Source organism: Desarmillaria tabescens, assembly GCF_030435595.1.
Source record: "Desarmillaria tabescens strain CCBAS 213 chromosome Unknown EV420scaffold_8, whole genome shotgun sequence".
Lineage (NCBI taxonomy): Eukaryota > Fungi > Basidiomycota > Agaricomycetes > Agaricales > Physalacriaceae > Desarmillaria > Desarmillaria tabescens.
Window position 1 is genome coordinate 615,241 of NW_026848307.1, and position 26,218 is coordinate 641,458.

General features: G+C 49.3%; 5 protein-coding genes across 5 annotated transcripts; 4 read left to right on the forward strand and 1 right to left on the reverse strand.

Moving 5' to 3' along the window:
- Positions 1–88: 88 nt before the first annotated feature.
- EV420DRAFT_1732137 (uncharacterized protein) lies at positions 89–2,807 on the reverse strand (the record flags this gene model as incomplete). The annotated part of the gene is made up of 7 exons (XM_060479934.1): positions 89–601; positions 649–789; positions 896–1,764; positions 1,790–1,882; positions 1,924–2,194; positions 2,245–2,541; positions 2,592–2,807. 7 exons carry the CDS (start codon positions 2,805–2,807, stop codon positions 89–91), a joined length of 2,400 nt encoding a protein of 799 aa, XP_060334506.1.
- A 2,583-nt stretch (positions 2,808–5,390) lies between these two features.
- Positions 5,391–5,856, forward strand: EV420DRAFT_1639127 (uncharacterized protein; the record flags this gene model as incomplete). Its single annotated transcript, XM_060476926.1, has 2 exons — positions 5,391–5,451; positions 5,507–5,856. The coding sequence occupies 2 exons, from the start codon at positions 5,391–5,393 to the stop codon at positions 5,854–5,856; spliced, it is 411 nt and encodes a 136-aa protein (XP_060334507.1).
- Positions 5,857–15,747: 9,891 nt separating this feature from the next.
- Positions 15,748–17,290, forward strand: EV420DRAFT_1639133 (uncharacterized protein; the record flags this gene model as incomplete). The annotated part of the gene is made up of 2 exons (XM_060476927.1): positions 15,748–16,300; positions 16,356–17,290. The coding sequence occupies 2 exons, from the start codon at positions 15,748–15,750 to the stop codon at positions 17,288–17,290; spliced, it is 1,488 nt and encodes a 495-aa protein (XP_060334508.1).
- Positions 17,291–18,015: 725 nt separating this feature from the next.
- Positions 18,016–21,028, forward strand: EV420DRAFT_1639134 (uncharacterized protein; the record flags this gene model as incomplete). The annotated part of the gene is made up of 14 exons (XM_060476928.1): positions 18,016–18,024; positions 18,085–18,229; positions 18,283–18,588; positions 18,649–18,665; positions 18,746–18,937; positions 18,993–19,172; positions 19,222–19,424; positions 19,547–19,682; positions 19,740–19,900; positions 19,951–20,050; positions 20,108–20,325; positions 20,388–20,586; positions 20,645–20,653; positions 20,696–21,028. The coding sequence occupies 14 exons, from the start codon at positions 18,016–18,018 to the stop codon at positions 21,026–21,028; spliced, it is 2,208 nt and encodes a 735-aa protein (XP_060334509.1).
- Positions 21,029–22,036: 1,008 nt separating this feature from the next.
- EV420DRAFT_1522446 (Na+/solute symporter) lies at positions 22,037–25,933 on the forward strand. The gene is made up of 26 exons (XM_060472256.1): positions 22,037–22,493; positions 22,544–22,573; positions 22,627–22,721; positions 22,778–22,798; positions 22,853–22,875; positions 22,930–23,007; positions 23,066–23,162; positions 23,219–23,309; positions 23,364–23,408; positions 23,460–23,511; positions 23,561–23,627; positions 23,678–23,694; positions 23,745–23,940; positions 23,992–24,030; positions 24,092–24,175; positions 24,232–24,356; positions 24,404–24,457; positions 24,511–24,519; positions 24,574–24,682; positions 24,735–24,764; positions 24,822–24,835; positions 24,887–25,032; positions 25,092–25,196; positions 25,256–25,504; positions 25,570–25,642; positions 25,696–25,933. Exons 1-26 carry the CDS (start codon positions 22,460–22,462, stop codon positions 25,814–25,816), a joined length of 2,004 nt encoding a protein of 667 aa, XP_060334510.1. The 5' UTR covers positions 22,037–22,459; the 3' UTR covers positions 25,817–25,933.
- Positions 25,934–26,218: the final 285 nt, after the last annotated feature.

The following is a 26,218-nucleotide window of genomic DNA, read 5'->3' on the forward strand; positions in this document are numbered from 1 at the left end:
TGCCTCAAAATTACTTACTTCCCAATTCCGGTCTCCAAATAGCGTCGGATTCTGCTGTACCCTACTTGGACATGAGTATCCCTTGTGCCTATATAATCTCCAACCGCAGCGCAATGCGCGCTGCAATATCTGCCTTGAAAGCTCCCCGCTCATCTCGAGAATCCGGACCTGGCAGCACCTTCTGAGCCTCTCGCTCTTCAAGCGCCGCATCTTCCTTCTCCTGCGCAAATGACTTCATTGAGTCTCCTTCGATGACTGCCTTCAACTTCGTATTAGTTTCATAACCAGGCCCTTTATAATCACTAGGCATCAGCTTCAAAAACACTGTCGCCTCCTCTGCCAGACCCTGTGAAGCAAGAAGCGCTGCGTATTCAAAGTACCGGTCATACAGATTAGCAAGCTTGAACGTCTTGATATCCGATTTCTGCTGGAGGTCACTGTTGACATACTTCGTAGCCGACCGGAAGACCGTAACCTTCTCGATGAAGGACTGCAGTGCCTGTGCATGATCTGTATAATACGAGTCTTCCTGATGCTTTGCATCCACCAACAGCACCGACTCTTGCTCAGCCATCTCTTCCAACCAAATACTAGCAATCCTCTCCAACCTCACCACAGCCAAATACGTCAAGCGTCAAGATAGCATACTTGCAGAACTGAGAAACCTGCGCAGGATCCTGACGCATTGGACACTGCGAACTGGAACTCCAGTCTCCGGCCAAGCTGCTCAGTAAGGCTGGGGAACTCCTCCTTGCTCGCAAACGTGCAGATAACCACAAAGATCTCCTGCTATTCCTGGAGGTCGGCATTTTGAACGATATCTGACAAGTCGCTGGTGACGATGGACTGGAAAAGTCGGAGGTAGGGATAGATGTTGGTATGACATTCAAAGTACGTCTTTTGGGTCTGCTGTAAGAGCTCCGGTCCTCCCTTCGGTGCGAGGAGGATAGCATCTGTGAATCGGTCCGAAGAGACACAACAACACTGCAGAGTCAAAGTCTCCAAGAACGAGTGCCTTGGTGACCAGACGATCAGTCTCAGACTTGTCTGCAGGATAGATCTTGAAGGTATTGCTCTTCGACGTCTCAGACGTCACCGATGAAGGTCCAGAACCGATGGTCATAGCAACCGACGAGTCGATTCCATAGTCTGTATGAGGAACGTCGATGGGAGGTATGCTCTCTCCTGAGAGGCCGATGCTGCTGAAAAAGTCTGCGCCTGCAACATCTCGCTGAGGCATTCTGGGTCCATCATCCCCAAATAGAGAAAGCGCCGTCGTAGTAGACTCAATATCAGTCAGCCGGTTACCATCAGAGGTAGCGTCGGCGCTGATTTCTGAGGGGGTCTTTTCAACAGCCCCACCAAAAGGATCGTCGTCGGTAGCAACATGGAATGTATGCTCTTCAGCGAACGAGACCATGGGTTCGTGAGTCTTCAGCTCGCCATCATCTTCCTCAGCCTCAACCTCTTCCTCCGACGATTGCTTCATGACCTTGAGCTTCTCCACTGCCTCCACAACACGAGCTGCAATATCCGCCTTGGAAAACCCTAAAAGCATGACCAACTCGTCCCGAGAATCAGCCTGGAAAAGGCTCAGCAGCGCCTTCCAAGCCTCTTGTCCATCAGCCACCGCATCTGCCTTCTCCTGCGCAAATGACTTCAGTGAATCTCCTTCGATGGCGGTCTTCAACTTCGTAGCCTCTACAACCAGGTTCTGCTCTGTGACAACTTTGCGGAGATGGATGATGGCACTGTGGTGCTTCCCTTGCGCAGAAGGAAGATTAGACACCGATGCCAGCTTTCCACCAAAACCTCAAGAGCTGGATGCCGGACATTTCAGCCATTTTGGGGGCTGCTTCAGTGAAAGGGTGCCGCTTTGAGTCTGTGAATACCTGGCAGAATCAAATATATCAGCACCGTTACCGGCGGGTGCAGGTGTGGCAGTAGTGGCGGGCTCGTTGTTCGATTGGATGGAATGAGTGCCGGCGGTGCCGTCGAAGAAGGCAGTAGCAAGGAGGTCTGGGTTACGAGGGCACCATTCGACTTGGAATGTCCAGTTTGACGTGCTCGGTAGCTTGCACCAAGACAGCGACAGGATACCCTTCTCATGGCCAGTAACGCATGCGTTGCGAAGGTCCCAGACCATGATGATGGGAGAAGAATCGTCCTCGGATGCTGTAACAAGTCTCGTAGCCTAAACCATAGAATGAGAAAACTGTTTAAGGAATCAGAGATAGGACGCACGTTATCTGGATGCCAGGCAATGGTGCTCATCCCTCTTCGTCCACCAACAGCAAGGCCATTCGTCGCACTGACTTGGCCTGCAAGCATTCCAGCTCCACCACCGTACGCCAGAGCAACGACCTCGCGCTTCCCTCTGAGATCCCAGACAACGGTGTAGCCGGTCATGCTCGCCCCAGTGAGGACATATGGGACTTGCTGATTCCATGCGACCGAGGTAATCTCATCCAAGTTTGTGCTCCTAGATCCAGGCGTTGGGGCATACGGCTTCATAGAATCTTTCAGATCCCATATGCAAACCTATACTAATATCAGAATGAAAGCAGCTACATCGACCAACTACAACGAACCTCTCCATTAATGGCACCGGATGACAAGAGGTGAGTCTGCAGAGGATTAAAGTCTAACGCTCTGACCTGCCCGGTATGGTGGTATTCTGCAGGATGAGGAACTCGCTGGAGCTGTTGTAGGACGCGTTCAGGAAACAGGAAACAAAAAGCCCAGCCATGCAACGCACCCAGCACCAGAAAGAATCTTCGCTGGATCTCACAATGCCAGCTCGCCATTCTCCATACCAGCCGCAATGAAGCCCTGTGGTCGACTATTCGACATACCTCCACGTCAAGCGGTTAAACCTATATCGACCACATCAGTGTTGATGCAGCAGTGCATCTCAGAGCAGACGGACCACAGTGTCTTTTGGGGCGACTGCCCTCTATCCCCAGGTCGAATTTGAATCATTCTTGTCGAGAAATTTGGGTGCTCATGTTTCGAACTGGCTTTTGTCGTTGGTATGCAGTGTCGACAGTTGTGGGGATCTACTCGAGCACGGCATTATTGACGTCTTTGGCGTTTGACACCACCAGATGAAATCTGCAGTGGACTTCAGAGACACTTCTGCAGGTGGATTATCTGACATCACGTCAGACAATCCGAGCCCATTTTGCATCACGCAAAACGTTGCCTCCGCATTGACATTGCGTCAATACACCCCTACAGAAGAACCGAAGATAGAGATCGAGAAGACAGGAGAGGATAAGAAATAGAGCAAGACGAAGAGAGCCAAGTAAGGGGGCAGAGTGACGAGTGACAATCCGAGGGGTCTGTAACGCCTGTAACCGAGTGCTGACATCAGAAGATGCACGTGATGCATCGATTTGTTTGACGCTAAGTTAGTCTTATTGCTTTGCTCCAGTCAACTGCATGTCCAATTCTTTTGCTAAGTACCGCATCGGCTACAAGTATCGTTAACAAGGTAATTCATGTCCTTTACACTTTCTTGTCACCTTTATTAAATGCTAAATTGCTCCAAGTTTATAGCAGATTCAGAACCAAATGATGAAGGCACTGGGCTGTACCTTACTGCACAAAATACGAGAGTGTTTTGTGTAGCCAATACACGAGACGTGTATCGGCAGGTGCATAGGAAATTTTGCATGAGACGTGTATCTTTTCTGCCCACCTAACTTGACAAAGAACAAGGAATCAAGGATCGTTAATGTACGTTGTTGCGACTGCAGCCTATTTACGTGTGTAATTTTGCAATCTAGAGTGTTTTACATGCATACTGAGAAATAGTGAGCGAGCGGACTAAAACTACGTGTCGACACTAATGCTACAGTGGTGCAATGATATGGAATATAACTTATGGCATAAGAAGCAACGGGATTCTAAACAGGACTTAGTCACAGCACTGTACCTGACGGGCATGCGTGATGAGAAGGCCAAACCCTATACCCAATGCCTTAGGCTCTAACTTGCAAGCACACTCGCGGGAGCTAGATAAAACCTTGAAGATTGCACTGGCACTGAGAACACTTAGCGCGCTCACTAACTGTGATGCGCCATACCTGAAAATCTGGGGAAATCCTTAAGCGAGCTGACAGATATCACCGGCACGAGCTTGGGCAATGGGCTTCGGCCAAAGTCGGCGAGCCCACATTCCATTGTTCTGAGTCCCATTGTTCGAAGACTCACTTGTTGCCGTGTCTACAAGAAGCCTCTGTGAATCCAAGAAAGAAGTCCTGAACGACATACGCCAGAACTGATAGTTCTGTGCGCCTAGACCTGTTGGTCGCTAGAGAACACGCCCGCGGGTGTCGGGAGAGCACCTCTTGGCACGCGTTTAGCGAGCTCACTATAGAAATGAGACTAAAACTGGGAAGTCCGACTCGGATGCTCAGTAAGGCAGCGGTGGCAACGTGCTACGCATGTAGGAGTCTGGGTACTGCGCGACGTTTGTAATTCTAATTCCCCTGTAGTATAAGTAGACTGGTTACAGTAGGTAGAGGCCAAGTTTCGAGCCCCTGAGTTCCCATGCACACGTTGAAGGCGGTACTGTAACAAAGGATCAGTTTGTGACTTCGAGCTGTGCGTAGAATTAGCGAGCTCACTCAGAGAAATACGAGATACCCTTTTGATAAGACTTTTGAGAACTTAGTCAGAGTGAATACGAATCAGTGACGCTGTTTCTGTTCTGTTAAGTGTGATAAGTCTGTTCGGAGAATGTGTTGAAGTGGAAATCTGAGATCTGTTCTGTTCTGTTCTGTTCTGTTTCAGTCTGTTCCGTGTCAGTTCTGTTCGAAGTTCCGTTTCTGAATCTGTTTTCCGAGCACTTCTGAAGTGTTCTTGAGTCGAGATAACCTGCGGGAGTTAGTTGGAGAACCCCTACATACAGTTGTGTAGCGAGCGGGCTAAGTCAGTGCTTGCCTGTGGTGTTCTTTTAGCGAGCTCACTAAAGTTTCGGCATGTATTGCCGCTGTTTCTGTTGGGATCAGTGTCCCTTGTGTATTATACCTCAAATCTGCCTTGAAGGTTGCGTCACGCCAGTGAACGACCTTCCTGTAAAAAGTTCCTAGACTTAGGAGGTCATTAGAGAAAGCTTAGCTTCGCTAAGAGCATGGGGAATAAGAGAAACTCTTTGAGATATTGAAGTATAGTTGGATCGCATTAGAAATAATCGCTCCCCCTAGAACTTACGAGGGTGATTGTAGTTTGTGTAGTTGTGTGAGTGTGTGTGTGGGTTTTTGAGGTTCGCCTTTTAGCCCGCTCACTATTCCACAGGTGCCCACAGCCAGCCTCTTCAACGTGTTCCTACCTTCGGACATGAACTAAATTTCTTAAGCTTGGTCTATTCGACATATAGCACAATGTCATTCTCCCCCGAGCTACGACTTGGCGACCTCACTAAGTTTTCTTCAAAGTACAAAGGTACGTGGGCTAAAACTATCATCTAAATTTGTCACTTATTCTGATATAATTACAGGGCATTTAAGCATCAATGATGGTCACGTTGGGACTTACATGGAAGAAGAACATGTTTTCATTACCACTCCCAACAATACGTTCATCCCCCATCCCCCGAATATACACAAAGTGTGTTTGTACGAAGACGGCCGATTTGGACATCACGATCCCACCCACGTTCCTCAATTTTTCAATGAAAGATTTTGCCACTTTCCTGCCATTCCTCATCGGCCCTCTGTTCACGATACGTCCCACCCATACTATCAATGGCTCGATACAATCTGGTACAACGTTGCCCAGAACGACATCGTGTTCTCTCGTGGATATGTTTCTCACATTGGTCTACTTCATGCAAGCATTCATGGATGATTCAAGCAGGCATTATGTTAGCCACTAACTCTATCGACTTAGATCGTGCTAAGGTCGCTACTCGCACTTCGGTAGACGACGCTGTAACAAGCCAAAGGCGACGAAGTCAAGGGGACAGATAGTCACGAAGAACGGAGTTCGATGTTAGGTAGATTAAACCTTAGCCGAAGCTGGGGTTCAGACCAGCTGAGGCTCTACTTAAATACACGTGAGTATTCTAAAAATACTACTGCGCAGTCAGTCCGTGGTGATCGCGCACCACGTAATCCAGCTGACTAAGGAAGAGAAAAGAAAAGAAAAGAAAAGAAAAGGAAAAAGAAAAGAATAATCGTAACATTACCCCCTCCTTAAGACTCATTTGTCCCGAATGAGAATATATCTCCTTCCTTCCACACCAGCGAGTCGAGGGTCTCCCTTCTGCTTTAAAACAGGATTGATTGAGCCTCCGCTACACCATTAAGAGTCACCCGTTGTGTTCGGCCTCTGACCCGTCTCCTCCTGGACTCTAGTATCTTTTGGGACCTAGAGCCACCTTGCGCCAGTTAGGCCTCGACTGTCTGTCGGGATCCGCGATCCCTAAGGGTTCAGTGCTCGTGATTGAGCAGTGGAAATCCCCTTCTACACCGTAAGAAAGGGCCTATCTAGGCTGCGCTCGTCTGGGATGAGTCGCTTGAATTGTTGCCGTCATTTGAGGATGAATATTGTGAATTCGAATGGAATGACCAGGTGTCGTCATCCGTGTCATCGTCGTCATTGGTATCCGAGTCCCAATTTTCTCTTATGCGTTGGAGGTTTCGTATATTAATTTCCTCTTCTTCGTCAGGACAGCCACTGGAAATGTCGATATTATCGATGACTTCGGAAGAGGCATAAGAGTCTTGTTGGGCGTCTGAGTGTCTGGGATTGGTACACTCAGAGGAATACACCGTTTCAATGTCGGTGACACATGGCGTGTCGGGGTCATGGTATTTGACTGGCAAGTTTCGAGGTATCTTGTCGTCGACTCCGACCGTCTTTCCTTTTGCGTTCACGGTCCAGGTAATTTTTTGGATACGGGCCTCGTAGTCGTTAACGAGTTCCTCGGCGTTGGCCATATCCGACCGTTTTACCCAGGAATTTTCTTCAATTGGGTAACCCTTCCATTTTACCAAGTATTCGGTGATGGTACGGCGAGTCTGTCCACGGCCGATGATTCGGTCTCTTTCTTCGACGATCTCCTCGATTTCATATTCTTCTTCGTCATCAACGAGCTCTGGGGGCGGCCTTTCAGGACGCGGTTGGTTGATGAATTCTGGAGGATGGTACGGAGTTAACAGGGATTCATTGAACCGGTTGTGAATTCGCCACTTCGCGGGAAGCTTCAATTCATATGCCGACGCTCCTTTTTTTGCAACGATTGCGAATGGCCCTACTCGTCGGTCTCCTAGTTTCTTCGTCGGTCAAGGAAGATTTAGGTTGGTGGAATCCAACCAAACCTTATCTCCCACCTGATACTCTTGTGCCTCCCCCTTGTGCTTGTCATAAGCTTTCTTCATTGACTCCGCGGCTCGTTCTAGGGATTCCCGGGCCTTGTTTTGGATTTCCTGGATTCCTTGAACTAGCTTGGAAGCAGCTGGTACCGCGTTTCGACGTTGGGCGGTTTTAATGACCTCCCCGTCCCGGCCAAAGACGACCTTATAGGGAGAGAAACCGGTGGCGGAATGCTTTCGATTGTTGTGAGTAAATGCCGCAAGGGGCAACCACTCGCTCCAATCGTCTTGTCGGTAGGCTACAAACATCTTGAGGTATTTTTCGATTTCTTGATTCACCCTCTCAGTTTGTCCATCCGTCTGAGGGTGGTAGGCTGTGGACGGGTTCCCTGTGACCTGGAGAAGCGCGTAGAATTCTTTCATGAACTTGGAAACGAAAACTGTCCCCCGGTCTGAGATAACCTTTTCTGGCATGACGCCATACGGCACATAGACATAGTCTCGTAAGATTTTGGCGAATCCCAGGGACGAGATTTCCTCGGTGCATGGAATTGGGATGATGGTTTTGGAAAATCGATCTACAATGACTAAAATGGCGTTGTTCCCTTTTGAATCAGGGAGTTTAGTGATCATATCGATGGAGATATGAGTCCATGGGCGATCTGGCACCGTGTTGGGGTGGAGAGGCGCCTTTTTTGGTCGGCAATCCATCTTTGTGCGTTGACAGACTTCGCACCCTTTCACGTAGGCCTCCACATCCTTACGCATTCGAGGCCACCAATAATCCCGTAGGATTAACTCCTTTGTCTTTTCCACTCCCGGATGTCCCGTGGTTATATGGTCATGTCGTAGGGCTATGATTTCGCCCCTCAATTGTTTATCTTGGGGTATATAGACACGCCCGTCGTACCAAAGTAGTCCCTGGTCTTGAAAGACCCCCTTTTCATGATTAAGAGAGTCGGAGATGCCACGATCCCACTTTCGAGGGTCGTGGGTGGCCAACTGGATTTTCTCTTGAAGTTCTGCGGCGGTGGGCATGACCAGGGCACGGAAGTGCTCAGGTTTTAGGATCGTCACATCCTTATTATCTCCTTTCCCTTGGTCATGATCCGCTCTCCTCGATAGGAGGTCTGCTTTTCGGTTCTGGGCTCCGGGTTTGTGATGGAGGGTGAATTGGTATTCTGCTAACTCCGTCACCCATCGGGCTTGTCGTCGGTTGAGCTTCTGAGGTTTTCGAAAATATTGAAGGTTGGAATGATCTGTCCAAATTTCGAAATCCTCCCGCGTGCCCATAAGGTACTGGCGCCACTCTTCTAACGCGATCATTATCGCCAAGAGCTCTTTATCGTAGATTTCATAGTTCCGTTCAGTGATAGACAACGACTTGGAGAGAAAGGCGACTGGTCGCCATTTCTCCTCCTGCCATTGGGATAGGACCGCCCCAATTGCTCCCTCACTGGAGTCGGCCTCCACACGAAACTTGCCTTGATCCAACGGGATAGTCAACACCACATCTTCCCGAAACAGCTCCTTTAGCTTTTCGAATGCCTTCTGCTGAGCGTCCCCCCACTTCCATTCCACCTTTCCGGTCAACGTGGTGAGCGGTTTGACGTGTTTACTGTAATCCCGAATGAACCGTCGGTAGAAATTACAGAAGCCTAAGAACGACTGCAACTCCTGCTTCTTGGATGGAACTGGCCAGTCCAGAAGCCCCGCAATCTTCACCGGGTCCATACGAATCTTGCCCTCGCTAATGAGTACGCCTAGATATTTGGTTTCCTCAACCTCGAATTCACATTTCTCCGTCCTTTAGGAACAATTTGTTGGCACGAAGTATCTTGAGTACTTCGCGTACAATGCGTCAATGATCTTTCTTGGTCTTGGAAGCGATCAGGATGTCGTCGAGATAGACGGATACTTCCCCAGCCGTGATGAGGTCTTTAAAGATATCGTTCATCATCCATTGGAACGTAGCTGGGGAGTTGGTGAGTCCGAAGAACATCACCAGGGGTTTGTAGAGACCGCGGTTAGTTCGAAACGCCGCCTTCCACTCATCGCCCTGCTTTATCCTTACGTTATTGTACCCCCACCGTACGTCCAGCTTTGTGAAGTACTTGGCCTCCTTGAGTCGGTCCATAAGCTCCCCAATGAGCGGCAATGGGTAACGATTCTTGATTGTCATCTCGTTAAGCTTGCGATAGTCCTGAACCGGACGGAGTTTTCCATCCTTCTTCTTGACGAAGAAGAAGGGGGAGGCCATGGGAGACTTAGAGGCTTGAATCCGCCCCAGTCGAAAGGTTCTCGTCCAAGAACCGGTCCAACTCTTCTTGCTCGGCTGGATTGAGGGGATAGACTTTGCAGTCTAGGTTGGCATTGGCGTTGGGTACCAGCTCAATAGCGTGGTCCCAGGGTTTTCTGGGTGGTAGTTCGTCGAAGTTCTCCTTGGCGAACACGTCCCCAAACTCCCTGTATTCTTCGGGGACTATTTCTTCGAAGGACTTGGTAGTCTTTCGGGCGTTGGCCTGGGCGGCTAATTCATTGGCTTTAGTCCCCATGGCCCGTACATGGAAGGCCTCCTCAAAATCGATTACTAGGATGGTGTCCCCTTCTTCGTACTCATCCCATCGTGACGTAGGGTCCGTATCCGGGAGAGAGAATGGGATTTTTCGGCATGCGCAACGAGCCAAGGTAACGGCTCCAGTATCCCAATCGATGATCGGGTTGTGTCTTTGCAGCCAGTCATGCCCTAGAAATAGGGGCGTGGAACCTAGGTCCACCATGGCAAGTTCGATCTGTTCCACGTGGTCACCGATGCATAATCGCACTTCGGCATATTCCGTGATGTCGCCCCCTTTATTCCAGGTTCCATCGGCATTGTATACCGGAACGGGTCAGGCCGCCTTTTTAAGGGTGATGGCATGATTCTGGGCCCAGGCGCGATCCACGGAACTACCGGTGGCCCCGCTGTCCACCAACGCCTTCACTGAGTGGGTCTCGCGGGTGTCCAGGGTTTCTAACTGCACGGTAATGGATACATTCCTCCCCTTTCTCCCTCGTATGTACATGGGTGGTTTAGTAAGGTCTTCCATCCATTCCCACTTATCTCGAGCCTCAGCAGCCGTCTCAGGTTGCTCCCGAAGGGCCTCCCACAATTCTACCGTTATCTCTTCGACTCGACGAGGGTGAACCCATCGACGAAGGGTAGCGAAGGCGGCCGCCTCACTAGTGGCGAGGCGCAGCGCTCTTTGGGTCCAATGCGGTCCAAAAGGTTCGTAATACGTGTCTTGAACAGGGGTTCGTTTCGCAGATCCGGACCCCGCAACAGGGGTCACGGAGAACTCCTTCCGTGTTGATCGTACTGGTATGTCGGACCGTAGATAGGCTTCTTCATCTTCCACTTCTTCCAAAGAAACCGAAGGCGTCTTCCCTCGAAGTGGCATTTGGTCACCGGGATGAGAAAGGTCCCGAGGCGGCACTTGGGCGCCTTTGGTAGTCGAGGTGGTGGAGGAGGGCTCGCTGCCCTGTGTTCGGCCCTGGCCTCGGGCGCTTGTGCGCGGCGTTGTAACCTCCACATTTGATCCGTACTTACTGCTCTTCCTGGACCCGACGGTACTTCGGGTAACCCTTCACGGGGGCACACATATTGGCTCCCTCGAGGGGTCTGCACTGTTGGCCACCGGACTGCCCTCGGCTACTAGGGGCAGGTGGTCCCTCGAGTTCCCAGCCTCAGCTGCTTTTCCGACGCTTCCTGCTAGAACAGACGCCTCCACATATGGGGACACAGGCCCAACAGGCTGGGTTGTCGACCTTTCTCCCTCTCCGGGGTGACCTCCCTTCGTCAAGGGTGCAGTCGGGACTCGACCTAGGGGGCTCTGCCCTCGAGGGGCTTTCCCTGTGCGGTGAGCCGGGGGTTCCTGAGCTCGGACGGCCCCTAGGGGTTCAGTACTGAGCGCAGGCTGCGCAGAGTGGCGGAAATCCCCTCCTATGCCGTTGGCGTTTTGCGATTCTTCATTCGTAGTCTGCTCTCCTGGTAATGCGGCGAAAAAAGCGGTATATTGTTCATACGGGGTACCTACATACGTAGTATAAGTCCGGCTAGTAGTACAAGAGCGCGCACCAGGCGAAACTAAGTCCTTTGCCGACGTCGTCGAATCGCTTACTTCGACGCCGGCTTGTCTTTTGACGACTCCTTCTCCTTCTCGTCCTTCACTTCCTCGATCTTGGTATCCGATCCTAATTCTTCCTTCTCGGCTTCAGCAAGTAATTGGCGGAGGCGGGCGACGTTAGGCTTTTTACGAGGTGGGAGTTTGACGGGAATCCACTTCGACTTGTCGGTGGGGCATTTATGCTTCGGGCTCCACCCCGTGTTCCCACACTTGAAGCAGCGCTTGTCGGATCGGAGCTTGTCGATCTCCATGGGCTGCCCCGCACCACCGTACGTGGTCCCCGTGGAATCCTTCTTATCGCCACTAGAACCCTTCAATTGTTGTTGATTGCCTCGACCCGAGCCGCCTTGGTTCAGGGAGGACTTACTGGCGAGGCCCTGGGCCACGTCATATCGGTAATTGGCGTCGATCCTTAGGACTCACGCCTTCCATTGTGCGTAGGTTGTGGGGCGCTCGTTGTCCCCATGCATAACCGTCTTCCGCACCGTCGGCCTTATCGCCACTTCCACCGCTTCGAACATCTGCTTCTCGTCTCCGAACTCTCCTGCACTTGTGCGCTAGTCGCTTGAATTTGGCGAAGAACTCGACGGCGGTCTTGAACTCCGATTGGCGGACCTTCTTCCACTCAGACTTCCATATCGCGAGTTCTGCCACCTCCCGGAATTCTACCGTGATGTCGTTGGAGAATTCCGCCCACGTCGGGAATCTCCAGTGCCCCTGATCGTCCCTGTAGCGGTAATACTGGTCCCCCCACCAATCCTTGGCTTTATCTCGTAGATACCCTTGCGCGAACGTAATTCGGTAAGGGTTCTGGCCTTGGTCGTTCATGGTGAAATGGAGGGGGAATACCTGAAAGTACATCTCGCAGTGATGTAGGAATTGATTAATGTCGGTGGACTCCCCGGTGAAGTACTCGGGCTGCGTGATTAATTTCGGTTTAACTTCATTCCAGGGATTGTTGTCCTTCCCCGCGGCCAATGTCCAGGGTGGCATTGGGTCGGGGGGCGAAGGCATATGCGGTGGTACCGGTGGGTTTGGCGGCCGTGGAAGTGACCGTAGACAATAGTTTTCCCCCGGCGGCGGGTAGTCACCGGGGTACACTGGTTGGCGCGGACGCTGGACCGGTAGTTGAGGCGGGACAGCGGGCTGTTTCCCTTTGTCAGAGGGCCCCGCGCCTGGGTCGTCCATGTCGTCGTCTTCGGGCCCGGCACCCGCCCAGAACTCTTCGGTTTCGAGCGGGTTAGGCATGGGCTGCGGTCATCGATAAGGCTCGCACCCCCGTTGGGGTGCCCCGGGGTTCATCATGTTCCACACGATGGCTGCCCGGTGCCACGTCTCTACTTCGAGGATATTTTTCATGAGGTAGACGTCCCCCATGTTCCTTGCGCTCTGATAATCGACCCCGGCATCCGTAAACAGCCATTGCGGGTCTTTCTCCATATGCTCCATGATAATTTCATACAACCCATGCCAGGGAAGTATGTTGAAAATGTCCGGCCTAGGAACTGGGCCCCTCAGCATGACCTGCGTCACTGCCGCCATCACGGTCAGCTCGAGGGCCCGGTTCAGGGGCCGACTTGGCATCCTCTGCCTCCTTCCTCTCTCGGGTGATTCGGTCGAGCTCCTTGTTTCTCCTCCACCTCCCGATGTCGGAATCAGGGTCTGTGATTTCACTCTGGTAGGCGTTCCATGCTCGAGCCCTTGCCTCGAGATCGATCCCTGGCTCGTCTTGCCCTTCCTGTGTAGCGAACGGCAGTGGCTCGTATTCGGTTGTCGACCTCGGCGTTGGTTGCATCGGGCTCGAGGGGAAGGTCCCACCAACCGTTGGGCCCCTGGAGGGCGTCCTCTTCTGCTCGACGGATGCGTGCGTCGTGCGCTCTTCCTCGGTCCATTCTGGCCTGGATCTCTGGGGATTCCCGGGCATCTCGAGGGAGTCGGAGGGACTCGACGTACATGTGGTAGAGAAGCAGCCAAGGACGCTGTGAGAGAGGGACAGGGTCAGCGAAGGCTCTCGACGCGACGGACGGCGTCCAATTGGAGACTCCGGCGAGGCGCTCAGGCTGCGGTAATTGTCCCAAGTTCTTCGGGGTCGAAGTCTGGGAACTCGCTCCAAAGCTCCCTACTCGTCGGCTCGATCGAGGGGACGGAGGGAGGGAGCGTTGGGGCCTCGGTCCCTGCAGAGACCTGGTCGGGCTCTGCTCCGGTTGCGACTCCGGCCACAGCAGTCTCTTCCCCGTTGTCTGCGTAGACCCAACTGGTGTCGGGGTACCAGGCGACTGGAGGGCCTCTATCGGTTGGCCAGGCCCTTGGAACAGGCTGTGGGTGAGCTGGACGGGTGGTAGCCGCGGAGGCTCCGAGGCTAAGCTCTCCGGGATCATCGTAGAAGTCGTCTCGGCGACCTCGGTTGCGCACAATCCTTGCGCGATCTCTTGCATCGTCGGCCGCAATCCTTCTGTCGCGGACCTCTTCCCACATGCCTTGGTGTCCCCACCCTGAGTGGGACCTTTCGTTTGAGGAGCCTCCGGTATGGGCGGCATCTTCCTCCTCACTCGGGTAGAGGTCGTTGAGGAGGTCGTCAAGTCGGGTTCTTTCCCACTCGGTGAGCTCGTCCCCTTCGAACTCGGTGTCAGGGCTTTCTTCGCCCTCGACCAGATGCCTGGTGCCTTGTCCTCGGTTTCTGTCGTCGCCAGACTCGCCTTGGACTGGAGACTGGTCGAAGAGACCTGGTAAGGGCGAGTCTCCTCGGTCGAGGAGTACGCCCCTGGTATCGGTGATGTCGATGGAATCGACTGCTGCGCTGGAAGCACTTCCGTAGGAGTCGGTGCTCGACTCTGAGGATCGCGAGCTGGGTCGCGACGATGTGTAAAGGGACCTTCCAGGTCCCCCGGAGTTGTTGGATTCGACATCGCCTATCGTCTGCTGGGATGCCGCGGGGATGTGAATCACCGGCGGAGGGTACGCCGGGGTGCTGGGTACATAATGGAACGGGAGCTGTGCTCGTACTCGCTCTTGTCGCTGAAAACAGCGGCGTAGATGGTACAAAGTAATGGAGCAGAAAAAGAGTATGAAAGTCGCGAAGACGGCGAGAATGGATTCTGACCAGGGCATTCGTCAATGGGTCGATCCTTGGCGTAAGTCGACGATTGACCATGCAAGCTGGTAGACCGCAAGGATAGTGAGCACGATAAGGAGGGTGATGATCAAGCTAAGGTCGGTCTCGTAATTAGAGCCGTTCATTAACAAGATCTCACAGTTTTCGTCGGAATCGGAGGAGCTCGTTAATATTAACAGCAAAACTATCAATATAGATGCGAGCTGGAGGGCGAGGATAAAGGGTTTCGTGTTGGGATACGTGGTGTCCTTAGATGAGGCGAGGATACAGCGTGTACAGGGCGACCAGCAAACTTGCTAGCAGCACTGCCGATATTCCAAGTCCAAGTAGGACAAAAGTGAGGAGTACAGTCATAACGACTGCAAGGAGAAGGTCGTCTCGTAGGACGAAGTTAACGATTAAGTCGAGCACGAATAACTGAAGGAGTAGTCGGAAGGGTATTACCCAAAGGACTACTGCGATCAGGAAATGTATCGGCTGAATGTTGGGTTCGAGGTAGTTGGGCAACGGCGAGTTGTTGGGGGTTGGCTAGATCCGGGTACGTTCGATTAGGCACCGACAGATCGTCTAAGTGCTGCCTAGCGACCAATCGGTCTAGCTGGGAGAATAGTTTTTCTGAAAACGTCGGGCAGTGCGTCGAGCGACGTGGCACTGGGCGATGCTGGACGAGCTTCGGCTAAATGTTAGCCACTAACTCTATCGACTTAGATCGTGCTAAGGTCGCTACTCGCACTTCGGTAGACGACGCTGTAACAAGCCAAAGGCGACGAAGTCAAGGGGACAGATAGTCACGAAGAACGGAGTTCGATGTTAGGTAGATTAAACCTTAGCCGAAGCTGGGGTTCAGACCAGCTGAGGCTCTACTTAAATACACGTGAGTATTCTAAAAATACTACTGCGCAGTCAGTCCAGTGGTGATCGCTGCACCACGTAATCTGGCTGACTAAGGAAGAGAAAAGAAAAGAAAAGAAAAGAAAAGGAAAAAGAAAAGAATAATCGTAACACATTACAATACATTACTGGTCGTTGTTCTCCAGTGCAGAATAACCAGAAGTTTTCTGAAGGATTTCGAGAGTTTCTTAGCATTAGATGCACCCATCTGGAGGCCTTGGTCCACCGGACAGAAACAGTGATGACAGATGCTATGTCCATTCGCGTGCAAGTAGCGGCAATGCAGTGGTATTGGTTGGAGCTCGTTGCTGGGCTTGACTACATGGAAATTCATCAGCCCGTGATGAATGGCAAAGCTCAGCATGACGATACTTTTGGTTTCAATTGTCTCATGGGCACATTTACTCTTAATCTTGATGTCGCTGAGCAGCATATGAAAGCTGGCATCCCAGTCTATCTCGTCTGGCCAACCGAACAATTTATCAATCAGATCATACTTAAAGCTGAGAAGCCAATCGTTCTCAGCGTCAATGAAACCATTCCCGAGCCTTCGTTTCCCATTGTTTTTGAAGGCGACCCATCTCAACCCAAGAAATTTGATGCTATGCATTGTTTCATGAAAATCTTCCAAACCTATCGCAATCCTTTCCTCTTTTCAACCGCATCTTCCTCAACGACTGTCTCCTCTGCTCCCTCCTGTTTAGCCCCTCCTTCAGGTTCTAGTGGTCCAATATGCGACACCAGAGGCAAGACCCGAGCATCTGGTCCTCTTTCAAGCAAACAGCCTTCACAAAGAAAGAAGATTCGTAAGAGACACTCTCTGTTCTGCAGATTTAGAAACTCACCAATATCATTAACCAGAATCTCTTCAAAGCACTAGAGACAAGTTTGCTGACCTGTCTGGACCATATGCCCTGCTGCCGATACCTATGTGGTCTACTGCCAATGACAGCATTGATCAGAATTCAGAGCGCTCCCAACAGCGTGAAGAACGAGTCCGTCGCTCACAGAGCGAACCCAATACAAACACCAGCCAGGACTACAACAAAGGATACGCCTTTCCTGATCTGGCACTCCTTGTTTTTGCATCTGTGACTCGTCAAAGCACCTACTTCCGTCAGTGGGAGCATTGCCGAGACGGTCTCATTTATCGTATTTCTTCTTCCACTTCGAATGCAACACCTGTCCATTCTCAGGTCTGGCGAGAACTGCTAACAATGCCTTTCAAGAAAGAAAGCACCAAAACAACCAAAGCTCATGACATCATGTTAGAGATGATGGGGACAGCCCTTCAAGTGTCAGGCACTGAAACTATTTTGCGAGTACCACTGGCAACTCAAGACCAGCCATTCGATATTGAGAGAGGTTGTTATCTTGTTTGGGAGCTTTGTGAGCTCAACTTTCGGTTGGAACTCCTAGGGCTCGATGCATACCTTACCAGGTCTGCACACACCTCTACTCAAGATGATGCCGACTTTCGACTCCAGCGTCAGAATACAATACTCAAGCTATTCCCAGAAGAATCCATTGTTCCATCCACAGGATCCTGCGGTTGTAGTCTTGCTTCTTCAGTTTGGCAGGACAGGTGTGCAGTGCTGAAGGCTTTCAGAAATATAATGCAACAATGGGACGTGCCTCTCGCAGTGGAGGCTAAGGGTCTTCTAGGTCCGTCAGGTCGTAAAGTGTCACTGAAGGTTGAGAAGGCCTTGGCGGCTCATTATGCTCAGACTTTCTTTGATTGCTTTGGCCGGCCACCGGTCTTACCTCGTATTAGGCCGTCTCATCAGCAGATTTGATTTTTTGGGAGGAAAGGAAAGGTATAAACACTTGTCTAGTAGATGTAAGTTTGAAGGTTGAGACGCCGATGTTTTACTGACCTCCCGTACAGATTTTTCTTAATGTTTTTAGTCCCTCTTCCTGCAAATGCAAAACTATTTAAAGAGCTTCAAGGCTTTTATGATGTCATCCCAGATTCAGAGCGAAAGAATTTACCGGCTATGACATCATCCACAACAGTCGTTTAACGGGGTTCTTGGTTACTGAACCAAGAGCCGGAATAAAACTACCCTGATATCGTGGGATGAGTCCTTTAAGGTGCTCTGGGTTACTGAACCCAAGAGTAGGAAGAGAACTACCTCAATAATATTACCGTCTCTTCACGGCGATGTTGGGAACAGAACTACCCTTCTATTTACACTCAATACGCGTCTCAGTCGAATTTGTCCCCCTCTCTACTACTAACCGCAGACCTGTTCTTCTCTTCTCTTTAGCTACGTGTCTCTCTCTCCCTCCGACTATTTAAAGGTAAGACATTGGCCTTGCCGTAGAACGCTGCTAACATCTCTTGTTTAAACCTAGTAGACTTTTACCCAATCCCCTGTCACATCCAACATGCAGAACGTAACAAAAACGTGTTGTCATTGCAGGAAAGCTTTCAAGGCTCGAGGCTTCAAAACACACGAGACAGCTTGCGCTCGGAAGGTCGATGAAAATCAGCGTATGACTTTGTATGAGGCCCGATATGAAGACGGTGAGTCTAAGGGGACCTTATTAATGCAGCTTACAACAGTTCCTGACCTTCTCTCTCCAGCGCGTCAACTTGCCAATCCTCATTGACCTGCCAATCTTCCCTCCCCTGGGGACCTGGTCAGATTTCTCTCCTGAATCGGAAGAAGCAGTATCTTTTTCAGAAAACAACTTCGAACGTTTTTGGGAGGGTAGAATCCGTATGACAGGTATGTTGTTTACGTTGTTTCTCCATCCAAATTAACCTGATTGGCTGTTACAGTCGAAGACCAAAATATTCCGCAAGATGACCGGCCTCCTTCTCCGCATATTCCTTCAGATCAATCTCAGCTTCCCGCCAATTATATTCGTACCAAGTATCACCCATCCAGCGGCCGGGAGCCCAGAGAGGAGTCTCTTGAAGCATTTCAAGTTCAGGAACAGTCATCCGAAGAAAACATCCCAGTTGATGATACACTCTGGTGCCCATATCGATCCCTACTTGACTTCGAACTTTCAGAATGCATTCTAGAGGCTGCTTTAAATGAGGGAGATACCGATAGCCTGCTGAAGAATATCGCAAAACAAGGTGGAGAGCTCCCTGATTTTTGAAACCACCGGGAATTAATTGCCTTGTGGGACAAGTCAGCGTATCTTCGCACGCCAGTTCGTATCATTATTCTATTTCATCTTGATTTAAAATAAATCTCTAATCTAGTTCCTAAAGTCACCTTTTACTGTGCCAGTTGAAAGGAGAAGATTATCGCTTTGATGTCTATCACCGAGATCTTTGGTCCTGGACCTTGGATATTCTCCAAGATCCCGTCCTTGTGCCTCATCTTGTCTGGGATGCTCAGAAGCTATTTAGACACCAGGGCCGCACATCTGAACGATTCTATACTGAACCGTGGACAGGTAATATCTTTTGGGAAGTGCAGGTTAGTATTTCTTCCTGTCCTCGTCTATATTACTGCTTATTGACCAAATAAATAGTCAGCGCTTCCCAACGATGGGAAACCCATTTGTTATATTATCTATGCAGATAAAACCCACCTTTCTTCATTTGGGACAGTTCAAGGTTATCCTGTTATCGTTAGACTGGGAAATCTTCCGGCTCATATCTGTAACGGACAAGGCATTGGAGGTGGGAGGGTAATTGGATGGCTACCAATTGTATGTTTATGCTAACAAATTGGTACACTCACTAATTCTTTTTCTTCAGGTACAAGAGGAGCCTCGGCATCACAATAAACCCTACTATGCCGATTTCAAGAGGACTGTCTGGCATAAAGCATTCGAGATCATTCTTTCATCCATCAAGGATAGGTCGAAACTAGGTACTTGGGTACAACCTTCTTCCTTAGATGCCACACCTTGGCACGTCTTTCCTACAATCATGATTTTGTCAGCAGATTATGAAGAGCAGTGAGTTTCTTTTCTTGTATACACTTATAATCACCTAAATTCTCTCCTAGATGCATGATGTCTCTTATCTGAGGGGGCAGCAGCCACTTCCTCTGCAATATATGCATTGTTCACGAAGACAGTCAGCGCAAAATGGATAAGGCATACAGACTTCGAACTGCAGCCTGGAGCCAGGGTCTCTACAATGAGGCTAGAGAACTGACCTCTGCTTCTGATCGAAATGCTCTTCTTCAGCCGTACGGTCTACGTTTTGTGGAGGTAATCATTTATCTTAATTAATATATTAGCGTGAAATTTTATTGATATCCAGTTCAGAACGTCTTTTGGAGCATTGAGCACTGTGATGTTCATCGTGCTCTCTCCTTCGACCATTTGCACGCTTTTCATAATGGTCTTTTTGGCAACCACTTGCGCAAGGAAGTTATTGCAAGAATTGAGAAATTAGGATCTTCATTTAGTCAACAAGCTGATAATCAGTACGTCAAACGAATATGTTGTCAGTTCTGAATCCACGAATAAAATCAAGGTCAGAAACATTTCCTTCTTGGAAGGATTTGTATCATTTCAAACAAGGATTTATGAATGTGACATTCACTGACGGACAGAAGTACGAGGCCCTTTCGAAGGTATCTATCGTTTTTAACATTCTATCCTTCGGCTGATCTCATTGGCCCTAATCATAGCAACTAATCTTTATCGCCCACAATATTCTTACTCAAGAAAGAGATCCCATCGGATATCTTCTTCTCCGAGCCTTACGAGTGTATATGGAACTGGATATGTATGCTGGATTGTCTCTCCATACGTCTGGCACTCTTCAAGCAGGACGAACCAAGCCATTGATATTTGCTGCTTTGATTGACGTATATCTTTCCCTTGATTTTCTGATCTTTGACTCATCGTTCGTTAGGAATACGAAAAAGTCACATGAGAAGAGTTCAACAAGGCCATACAAGCTGCTAGGGATGCAGACAAGCAACCGTCAAAAAAGACATTCAAGACGTGGGAATTTCCAAAAATCCATTCGCATAAACATCTTTTCAACGACATTGAAGCCAAAGGTGTAACACTCAACTACAATACGAAGCCAAATGAAAGTATGCACGGATCGTTCAAAGAGGCATATCAGCGATGCACTAACTTCAAGGATTTTGAAAAACAGGTCAATAGCCGGCTTATTCTATAACTTGTGAAACTAACTGAAGTTGCGTCTGCCTTAGATTCTCAGAGTTGACCAATGGTATAGTGCTACATCATTCATCTGACAGCAGATTGATTTGCATGACCGGCAAGCCGGTCAAGCTCAAAGTGCAGAAGCAGAAGCGGAAGAGGGTGACCCCTCGCTTACTGATGAAGAAGAGGCGGTAGGGCAACCAGATTATACTACGGCTGCTTCGGTACATGGCCATCATGGAAAAGGGGGAGGGAAAATGACAATCGCTGAGGTAGAAGGAAGAGCTACCGACAATCGTAACTACCGAGATTTTCAAGAGCGCCTGTCAGCCCACATGCAAAATCATTTCAAGGATAACCCAGAGGATCTCCCCTTGGTCGATGGTACAGCTGCAGCGTTTGAAGGCTTCTCGCCTGAAGATCTGGTTTGAGTCTCTCTTTCTCTTGTTTATAACTGCGCCTCACAAGAAGCATCACTTCAGATACTCCGATATGGAATGCTCAAGTCATATTACACCAGTCTTGCTGACTGGAAGCCCACTACCGATATTCTGTGATGTTCATCCAGCTTCAACAATCAACCTCATTACGATTTTGTCCTTGTTAAGACGGATAAAGGACCTCTGTTTGCACAGCTGGCGATGATATTTGAATGTAACGTGCATGGGAAGACGTTTCCCCTTATGCTTGTTCTGCCCTTCAATCAACCTGCAGGAGGACACATGTGAAAGGATCGAGATCTGGGACTGTATCAAGTCAAAATGAAACTGAACAGCCAACCACTTCTGATCTCCATATATTCCATTGTGCGAGGCGCTCTGCTGATCGAAGACACGGAAGCACAAAATAACAGGGGTGCAGATGCAGCAAAGGAATATCTTGTGGTTGATGTGGTTGATTCAGATATGTTTCTGAGAATGCAGTCCCTTGCATACGTAGGAAAACCAGCCAGTCGACGGAACTAGTCTTTCCTCGCTGTTAGACATCTGGAAGCATTTCTCAGATCCCCGTTGGTAAGCCTTCTTCAAAATTTATTGTACGAGAGTTTATTCTTTTCTTTTCTAGCCTCCGCGCCGGTCAGATGAAAGGAGATTGGGCCCTCCAGAGTATTAGACTGCCCATAGTCATGTTTGGGGCCTTCTTTAATTCTTGGCGCCGACCTTCTTCATCCACTGAGTCGGGCACATTTACCATACCTCACATTTGCGCCTCTCAGCTATCTGCAACAGCTTCCTATCAATTCTCCCGTACCTCTTAAAATGGCCCCAAATCAATGAAATACGACTTGAAATGCAATTAAAACGGGATTTAAATCTTATCGCACTCTTATCTTTACTTATCATCTCAGATAACGCTGATAATCAGACTAAAATCAGATCATTACGTGATTTATCATCTTATCAGTGGGCTTAAAAACTGGGTTGCCTTAAAAGGCTAGTACCAAATCTCCGACATACTCTCTTCCAACCTTTTCCTTACTTCTTCCAGTGTTTGTCTGGTCGTTGACAACCCGTGCGCCGTTAGAGTTATTATGCTCCATCTTCTTCTCTATCCGTAGCCTTACTTTGGCTATACAATTCCTCGTAGTTTCATTGGATTCCATTCGAACTATTTCTAGAATGATATTCAATCCACTGGCTAATGGCAATTCAATGCTCTCCCGCTGGACTTACCTATTTTCGGTATCCTTCTGGGTATAGACGCTCTTCTTTGGGAAACGTTATCTCTCGCCATCAGACTATAATCTAAACGTCAAAATTTTCCCATTAATAGCCCTTATCTCCCTCCTCGCCGGCCTCGGGCCTTGATTAAGAAACAGCTTTATCTATGGCCTGGTTCTTTCCGCATCACTTTTTGCCACTATGTCTGCAGAAACCGAATTCCGGCCACTGCTTGGTGAGTTCTGTGCTTGCGCTCTAATGATCCACGTGTTGATGGGCTACCAGACCAAAGCGTTGGCTATGGCGTCGTTGTAGGTACGTCATTCACATTCATTCGCTAGGTTTTCGGCGCTTATGCATCATGATAGGCGTCGGGTTTTTCTTTGCAGCTATCATGCTGCTCTTAACGTACCTACAAGCAAAGTTCACCGACTTGTCACCCTCTTCTTCAGAGGAATTCACGGTAGGCCTAGCACCTTATATCCGTTTGTGTGACGTCAGCACTCATTTTCATTGCAGAGCGCATCACGGAGTGTAAAGGTTTGCACATGGTTATGAATACATCAAGTCAAGCCAGCTGACGCATTTCATCAGCCAGGCTTGGTGTGTTGTGGGATGTAAGTTTTCTCTTTGCGTCGGGGATCAAAAGATCTGAAACTCCACATAATTAGTGTCAGCGCATGGACTTGGAGTGCAACTTTACTCCAATCGAGTACAGCGGCGTATACATTCGGAGTTTCGGGACCTTGGTGACTCATTACTCCCTGACTTTCCCAATATCTTCTTACAGATTCCTGATAATCGTAGGTGGTATGGTGTTGGAGGGACTATCCAACTGGCTATCTTCGGGATGGTAGCTGCCAAAGTCAAAATGAACGCAAACGGAGCCCATACTTTTCTCGAGGTATAAATATCCGATCTACTTGAGTGACTTGCTCATATCATTATCGTTTCCGCAAGATTGTTCGAGCGCGATTTGGAACCGGTCCCCACATCCTATTCACCTTCTATGCTTTCATGTGTATCATGATCGTTTGCGGCTCGCTATTACGTGCGTCTACGCTATATATCTTGGCTTCCATGCTCAGCTGGACCCTTTTATTAGTTGGTGGGGCCACCACAGTCACTGCATTGACAGGCATGAACACAGGTACCACTCTATCTCTTTGAGTGTGCATTATTTGATGACAAGTTATCTCAGAGGCCGCATGTTTCCTCCTTCCAATCGGTATCGCGGTATATGTCCTTGTCGGGTACGTTATACTGTCATGATTGTGAAAATTCAAGACCAACGACTCACAGCGGCCTTCGTGCAACTTTCATATGTGATTGGAGTCATACCGTGATTCTATTCATCATCATCTACATTGTACATCTTTCTCTCAGTTCGAGTTTCCCATCACCTAACTTCTTTTCCAGTTTCTCTTCCGGGCCTAGTATGTAAAGTTATTCGACTCGAGTCGCATCGGGCCTAATGTCGCATCAGTGGTACTTCATCGGAGACAGGTGGGCTATCAGGTTTGTACGACCTCCTGGTAGCAGCAGGAGAAGAGATGCCCGTCGAGGGAAATCAAAATGGCAGTTATTTGACTATGAAGAGCAATCAAGGGCTGGTGTTCGGCGCTGCGACCATTCTGTCTGGATTCTCTGGAGTGTTCTGTGACCAAGGCTACTGGCAAAGGGTAAGCTTTCGGACACGAGAAACTGTTGTACACATGCTGACACGTCTGCAGGCAATCGCAAGTCACCCCTCCTCAACTACAAAGGCATATGTAGGCGTTCTTCCATGTGCCGCTCCTCTGTTGAGAGATTCAGAGGGCGCCTTTCTTTCAGATGCTGGGCGGCCTTTCCTGGTTTGCCGTCCCTTTTGCTTTCGCTTCATGTCTAGGCTTAGCAGCAAGAGCATTATTGCACCATGTTGGTTTCTTTATCACATTCATATTGGGAGGAAATTCAATTTCATTGTGCTCTAGCCGGATTTTCCCACCTACCCTAACCCACTCTCCGATTCTCAAACGAGTGCCGGGTTGGCTGCTCCTGCAGCTGCAGCAGTGTTGATGGGAAAGGGTGGGGCCGTTGCAGTTTTGTTGGTGGTGTTGTACGCCACGCCATGCTGTTATCCTGCATGCGTTGATCATGTCCTAGCATGGCCGTAACTTCCGCTACCAGCGCAGAACTTATTGCCGTTTCAAGCCTCTTGTACGTGAGATCCACTTGCTTAGTTACTTACCCCGATTAAGTCTCTGCCGTAGCTCTTACGAGTGGGTCTGCCATTCAAATCCAATCCGAGCATCGTCACTACCCTCTTAAAACAGTATTTACCGAACTTACTTCAAACCGAGTGCCAAAGGAGCTCAAATTGTTCGCGTCTCTCACTACTTTATCTGCTTCTGGGCTGTATGGATGGGCTGCTGGGCCGTCATCGTGAGCAACACTCTGGTGCTCACTTTTTCCAGCTAATAGATACCGCGAGTAGCTGAATAAGGCTGGCGTAGATCTTGGCTGGGTAAGTACCTCGTGTACATCCATGAAAATAGCACTGATTTACACACGACTACGAAAGCTTTTCTACGTTCAGTAGGTTACCTGTTCTTGACTTCTTCGTCAACTTACTGTAGCGATATCTAGAGGAGTCATCTTGAGTCCAGCCGTCATTCCTATCGCTTTGACTGTGACATGGCGGAAACTGACAGCGATTGCAGTATGCCTTGGTGCGATACTGGGTGCTGTCTTGGGCCTGACGGCTTGGATCATTGGGTGCTGGAAAATTTACGGTATGGGATTGATCATACTAGATACATACGTTATCTACTTGGTAACTGAGGATCTGTAGGTACCATCAACATCACGAACCTAGCGAAACCATATTCGGCTGTGTGCAGCGGCCTCACAGGGTTTGTGTTTTCCGGGATCATCACCGCTGGTACATCGTTATTGAGTAAGAACCCTCCCCTATCGTCGTGTGCTACAGACTAATGACGATCGGCGTTTTATTAGGTCCGGCAAACTATGATTTCCAAGGCACCAGGGGAATCACTCGTTTGGACGACTTCAACCACAGTACTAGTGATAGAGCCTCCGAGAATGTACAGGACAAGAAGGATGCTGTCGATACTGCCGTCGTCGGAGCCGACGAGGCAGAATCTCAGATCGGTGAAGGCGAAATAGACATGAAATCGCTGCAAGCTGCGTTCAAAAGAGCGACTTGTTATTCCTTAACATTGACTTCGATTGTGGCGATCGTTGGTGAGTATGTCCCTGTCCTCAACAAACAGTAACTATCTGCTCACGCCACGACAAATTCTGTCAAGTACCCCTTCCTATGTTCTTTTCCCATTATGTCTATGATAAACAATTCTATAAATTTTGGGCCTCGGTTACCATGTAGGTGACGGTGCCATTACTCCCTCAGCAGATGAAACTGATGGTTTCAACAGTATATGGGCTTTGATGAGTGGCACCTGGTCAGTCTTGCTTCCCATCTGGGAATCCAAAGACCAGATCACGCAGATTCTATATAGGAGTTACCAGGCTATGAGAGGGGGAAAGGTACCGTAAAGCACCACCACTGAAAGACTTCATGGATCCATTCATGCGGTTCGTTTGACCGAAAAGGATGGCTGTCTAGAAGCGCTGTAAATATCCTTGTATATCTCGTATACAGTACAGTTACACATATGATTATTGTACGTAGCATAGGTGGATATCTTTCCTTCTGGTAACGTGGGTACTGAGTGCACATGTCGTGGTACAAGTCGTCATCTCACTCCTTACGCTCGAATGCCAGCGAGAACAGAAGTAATGAGTTTTTCGGGGTCGTCGTAGTGAACCTGAGGAGAGGGTTACCAATGGTGCCTGGAACGATCATATTGACTTACAAAGTGATTGCCTCCTTCAATCGTGACGAAACGGATGGGCCGGATCTTACGTCCTTCGTTCGAGTGTTGCTGGTAAAATCGC

Coding starts and splice junctions, on each gene's coding strand:
- EV420DRAFT_1522446 (XM_060472256.1), top strand. CDS start 22,460: ATGTCTGCAGAAACCGAATTCCGGCCACTGCTTG. Junction 22,574..22,626: donor TGGCTATGGCGTCGTTGTAG/GTACGTCATTCA, acceptor GCATCATGATAG/GCGTCGGGTTTTTCTTTGCA. Junction 25,033..25,091: donor TGGGTGCTGGAAAATTTACG/GTATGGGATTGA, acceptor GAGGATCTGTAG/GTACCATCAACATCACGAAC.